This window comes from Salvelinus namaycush, chromosome 1, assembly GCF_016432855.1.
Source record: "Salvelinus namaycush isolate Seneca chromosome 1, SaNama_1.0, whole genome shotgun sequence".
Lineage (NCBI taxonomy): Eukaryota > Metazoa > Chordata > Actinopteri > Salmoniformes > Salmonidae > Salvelinus > Salvelinus namaycush.
Window position 1 is genome coordinate 11,171,481 of NC_052307.1, and position 6,030 is coordinate 11,177,510.

At 41.1% G+C, this 6,030-nt stretch overlaps 1 protein-coding gene across 1 annotated transcript; it reads left to right on the forward strand.

Moving 5' to 3' along the window:
* The first annotated feature begins 1,688 nt into the window (after positions 1–1,688).
* Positions 1,689–4,515, forward strand: LOC120053774 (grass carp reovirus (GCRV)-induced gene 2p). The gene is made up of 2 exons (XM_039001021.1): positions 1,689–1,773; positions 3,473–4,515. Exon 2 carries the CDS (start codon positions 3,474–3,476, stop codon positions 4,152–4,154), a length of 681 nt encoding a protein of 226 aa, XP_038856949.1. The 5' UTR covers positions 1,689–1,773; position 3,473; the 3' UTR covers positions 4,155–4,515.
* Positions 4,516–6,030: the final 1,515 nt, after the last annotated feature.

Genomic DNA, 6,030 nt, shown 5'->3' on the forward strand with positions numbered 1-6,030 from the left:
TAAACTTTCCATAAAAAAAACACAAGAAACATTTGTAACGTTCTAAGAATGTTATTTAAAAACATATACATAATGTTCTCAGCTCAACAAAACTCCCTCTGTCCTCTATCTTGTTAACTGTGTTCAGGTGTGTTGGTCACACCCACTACTTGGCCACACCTGATCTTAATGAGTGCTTGTTTCCTTTGGAATGGGGTCTGTTTGAATAGACTAAAATGAACAGCTTTGTATGAGTAAAAAAAAAAACAAGGGCATCCTGGTGGACAGTGGACTAATTCCATGGATAGAGCGCAGAAGATCAATGGTTTTGAATCTCACTGACGCCATGCCACAATAAAAAATACATGTGTTTGCGTGTTTAATACCTAAACAAATTAAATTCCATGTGTTCTATCTGTGCTTGGAGTTCAAAACAGTTAGCCTAAGCTAGCAGAATTATTGAAACATGTTCTCAGAACGTTATTTAATTATCTTCATATAACCTATAATTTCCGTTCTCAGAACGTTAATAAAACCAAAATAATTACTTTATGGGAACCATAGAAAAACATTTGCAAACCTAACTGCAACCTAAAAGGTATAGTTCCCAGAAATGGTGAAATTTTCACTTCTATTCTCAGAATGTCTAAAAAACGTTCAGTTTTAACAGTCAGGAAACGTATGGCTTCATTCCTAGAACCAATGGGAAACAAAAAACGTACGTTCCCACAACTTCTAAGGAACCAAATGTGCTAACTGGTAAGGCCTTCCCTCTGCAGGGATTCTGAAGCCCTTGACAAACAGGAATAAACCTAGCCATGAATCACACCCCAGTCTCAGCTTTATACAGCTGTGAAGCTAGCTCTTCAGACCCTTCAATCCTTCACTCTGTCTTTGGAAGGGGGAAGGGGGAAGTAGGGGGGAGGACATGGCATAATTGACAAGGTTCTTAATGTCCTACACAGCAGCAGCCAGCATAGCCTATAGAGAAGTCTATGAAGGCTGTATGTCATGTTGCAGGGACTGACTCTCCCTATCCAGAATATCTTTAGCGACTTCGTCAAGAGGTTTGGACCTTTTGGCGTAACAGTTAAGTTGCTGCCTTGATAGTCGCTGGACCAGGGTGGCTGAAGTCACGGTTGGTGCTACCCCTTGAATTCGCTACATTGGTGTCAGAAGTGGGATGGTGGGTGGGGCTATCGGAGAGCTGTGTACATGTGATGGACTTGGTATAGAGAAGCATGGAGACACGCTCTCCCAAAGGAAGGGGGTAATGGTAATGTAGCAACTTTAACCCAACATGTAACAACCTTATCAAGAGGCTTGGACCTCTTGGTATAAATGGTTAAGGTGTTGTCATGACAGTCGCTGGACCGGGTTTGAGTCCCGGTCAGGGCTACCCCTGAATTTGCTATATTATACTCCAGCACCTTATTCACTATTTGATATAAGCTTATATTAAGGTGAGGAGGGGAGGAAATAGTTCCACTATTGATACGCAGCCCAAAAGTGTCCTCCAAGTTGTTAGTTGCCGAGTTGAATTTGCAACTGTTGCAATAATTAATTCTAGAGGAATTCTCTATGAGAATCGTATGCATTACGAGTTCTAAGATATAGGCCCAATTCTGTGGTCTGTACTGCGTCTAGCTCTATTATTGTGGCACGTTCCCGTTTCCGCTGTTTTTAGAACGTAGTGTAATTTCATTAGCTTAGGCTACTTTCAATTTTGTTATACAGAAAGCGAAAGGATTGCTCAGATCGAACGATTCACTTGGCCGACGCATTGCTGTACAGGTAAGGCAAGAAAAACACTAATATACATGTAATACTAATTTGGAAACCTTTTTGATAGGACTTGGCTGAACCTAAACTAATATTTATTTTATTTCTGTCTGTTATGGTTATGCCATTGTCTGTGGTCCATACAGTTTCATGTTTAGCAGCTGTGTATAATGTATAAGACATAAATGAAATATGACTTTATAAATATGACATTCTAGCGTCATTTAAATGTAGGCTACAGTAGGCTATATCTGTTAGGGTCCACTGTAGGGATAGACAGGGATGATGAGATCAGGATGCAGTGGTGGAAAAAATACCCAATTGTCATACTTGAGTAATAGTAAAGATACCTTACAGTTGCACTATGCGGAATTAGCTCCGCCATTTCCTGGTTGCTAAAACTCTAGTTTGGCTAATTTCAGTTTATGTGACAAAATAAGCTAGTATAGTGTAGATAATCATTGTACCATCCAAACCGCTGTGAAATATATTTTCCATAACCAACATTATTGCTGTTTCAGCTGTTTGAAGCCGGTGTACAAAACCGAAAGACAAAGACCCCAAAACGAAACTTAAGCACGGAAAGCATAGAAATAACAGAGCGACCACTTTAGACTTGTTTTCAAGTAACATTATAGATCTACGACTCACATGTGTATGTGAATTTGTCGGTTGCTCAAAAAGTTACATATTGACACTAATAGAAAAGGACTCAAGTAAAAGTGAAAGTCACCCAGTGAAATACTACTTGATTAAACGTCTAAAAGTATTTGGTTTTAAATATACTTAAGTATCAAAAGTAAAAGTAATTGCTCAAATATATCTAATTATCAAAAGTAAACATAGAAATAATTTCGCATTCCTTATAATAAACAAACCAGACGGCACGGTTTTCTTGTTTTAAAAATGTATGGGTAGCCAGGGGCACACTCCAACACTCAGTCATAATTTACAAACAAAACATTTGTGTTTAGTGAGTGACAGATCAGAGGCAGTAGAGATGACTAGGACATTGTCTTGATAAGTGCGTAAATTGGACCATTTTCCCAGCCTGGTAAGGAATCATTTGAAGTGTAACGAGTACTTTTGGGTGTCAGGAAAAATGTATGGAGTAAAAATAACATTCTTTTCTTTAGGAATGTAGTGGAGTAAAAATAAATGTTGTCAAAAATGTAAATAGTAACATAAAAATACCCCAAACAACTACTTAAGTAGTACTTAAAAGTATTTTTACTTAAAGTTGCACTATGCAGAAATCACTCCGCAATTTCCTGGTTGCTGTAATAGTTCTCCTAATTTCAGTTTGTGACAAAATAAGCTAGTATAGTGTAGAGAATCATTGTACCATCTAAACCGCTGTGAAATATATTTTTCAAAACCAAAAATATTATATTTTCAGCGGTTTGAAGCTTGTGTCCTAAACCGAAAGTAAAAGATGCAAAAACAAAACTTAAGAATGAACAAGAACAAACTTGCTTTCAAGTAGAATGATAGATCTATAACTCACGTTTCTATGTGAATTTGGTCGGGCCGCCCAAAAAGTTACATTTTGCCACTTTAAAGCACTTTACACCAATGCCAGGAAGTAGGCCTACACTTAGCAGACAACTCAAATCCTTTTAAACCGTTTCATTCATTTGAAGTACTATTTGGCTCCCATATACACCCTGTAGAATATATTTTTTTGACTATCCAATTAATTTAATTCTAGGATGTCGGTGACGTTCTTTGGCTGGGACGTGGTGTACGATGACAACACCCTGGTGTTGGAACTGGGGGCGGAGCAGGAGCCTCAAAAGGGGGATGCTTACACTATGTACCATGGCACCAATGTCCAGACTGCTCGGCTCATCATCACCAATGGCTTCCGCCAGTCCCCTGATGGCATGTTGGGCCCCGGTGTGTACGTGAGCCGCAACCAGCAAAAGGCAGCGCGCTACCCGCTAAAAGCCCCCCCCTCCGACCGCGTGGTGCTGCAGCTGCGTGTTAACACTGGCCGCGTGAAACGCATCGACAAAGACAACCACCCTATGCAGAAGAGCTGGAACGCAGCAGGGTACGACACCGCGTGGGTTCCCCCCAACTGTGGCATGCAATCCGTGCCCAGCGGCCTGGAGGAGGACTGTGTATTTGACCCCCAGCGTGTCGTGGTCACTAGCATCGCCAAGGCGCCCAACCCCACCATCATGGCTGAGCTAATGCAGTTGGTTTCACAGAAGCGGGCTGCGACTGGAAGGGGTGGAGACATACAGGTTGCGGTGGCTGGGGGTGTGTGTACCCTGTGCAGGAGGAAAACCACACCAGATCACACACATACGCTGCACCCGTGCTGGGGCTGCGGACAGAACATCTGCACCCTCATGACCAAACACACCTGCTCTGCCAGTGCCTGACGGGGGGAATTTTTCATAGGGCAGTGATGTGTCATGGTCTAATAGTCTTCGGTGGTGTGTTATTGCATACACGTGTCTCAGGGACCTAATATTTTTTTCTCCTGTAAAATATATGCTGTACATCATGTGGCCAGAATGTATCTCCTGAACAAACCTTTTATCTCCACATGTAGGCTTATGTTGCATGTGGCTGATTATGGTGTGCTATTTTGGTGCACAATGATGTGCCAGAGGGGATCAACGAAGACACATAGCATGTTCTTGTACAGTACCAGTCAAAAGTTTGGACACACCTACTCATTCCAGGGTTTTTCTTTATTTTTATTATTTTCTACATTGCAGAATAATAGTGAAGAGTGTTAAATCAAAATCAATTTTACGAGATTCTTCAAAGTAGCCACCCTTTGCCTTGATGACAGCTTTGTACAGTCTTGGCATTCTCTCTACCAGCTTGATGAGCTTGAAATGCATTTCAGGTCACCTGAAATGCATTTCAATTAACAGGTGTGCCTTGTTAAAAGTTAATTTGTGGAATTGCTTTCCTTCATGCATTTGAGCCAATCAGTTGTGTACCACCCCTGTATACAGAACATAGCCCCTATAAGTCTATATTATGGCAAGAATAGCTCAAATAAGCAAAGAGAAACTACAGTCCATCATTACTTCAAGACTTGATGGTCAGTCAATCTGGAAAATGTCAAGAACATTCAAAGTTTCTTCAAGTGCAGTCGCAAAATCCATCAAGCGCTATGATGAAACTGGCTCTCATGAGGACCGCCACAGGAAAGGAAGACCCAGAGATACCTCTGCCACTGAGGATAAGTTCATTCGAGTTACCAGCCTCAGAAATTGCAGCCCAAATAAATGCTTCACAGAGTTCAAGTAACAGACATCTCAACATCAACTGTTCAGAGACTGCGTGAATCAGGCCTTCATGGTTGAGTTTCTGCAAAGAAACCACTACTTAAGGACACCAATAATAAGAAGAGACTTGCTTGGGCCAAGAAACACGAGCAATGACATTAGACCGGTGGAAATCTGTCCTTTGGTCTGATGAGTCCAAATTTGAGATTTTTAGTTCCAACCGACATGTCTTTGTGAGATGTAGAGTAGGTGAACGGATGATCTCTGCATGTGTGGTTCCCACTGTGAAACATGGAGGTGCTTTGCTGGTGACACTGTCAGTGATTTATTTAGAATTCAAGGCACACTTAACCAGCGTGGCTACCACAGCATTCTGCAGCGATACACCATCCATCCCATATAGTTTGCGCTTAGTGGGACTAGAATTTGATTTTCAACAGGACAATGAACCCCACACACACCTCCAGGCTGTGTAAGGGCTATTTGACCAAGGAGAGTGATGGCATCAGATGACCTGGCCTCCACAATCACCCGACCTCAACCCAATTGAGATGGTTTGGAATGAGTTGGACCACAGAGTGAAGGAAACGCAGCCAACAAGTGCTCAGCATATGTGGGAACTCCTTCAAGACTGTTTGAAAAGCATTCCAGGTGAAGCTGGTTGAGAGAATGCCAAGCGTGCACAAAGCTGTCATCAAGGCAAAGGGTGGCTACTTTGAAGAATGTAAAATATATTTAGATTTGTTTAACAATTTTTTGGTTACTACATGATTCCATATGTTATTTCATAGTTCTGATGTCTTCACTATTATTCGACAATGTAGAAAATAGTACAAATAAAGAAAAACCTTTCAATGAGTAGGTGTGTCCGAACTTGACTGGTACTGTATATTGGCCTTTTATTACTGCAGTATCACTATGTATATTTTCACTATGTAATATTGTCTTCTTCTTGAACTGCACTGTTGGTTAAGAGCTTGTAAGTAAGCATTTCACGGTAAAGTCTACACTT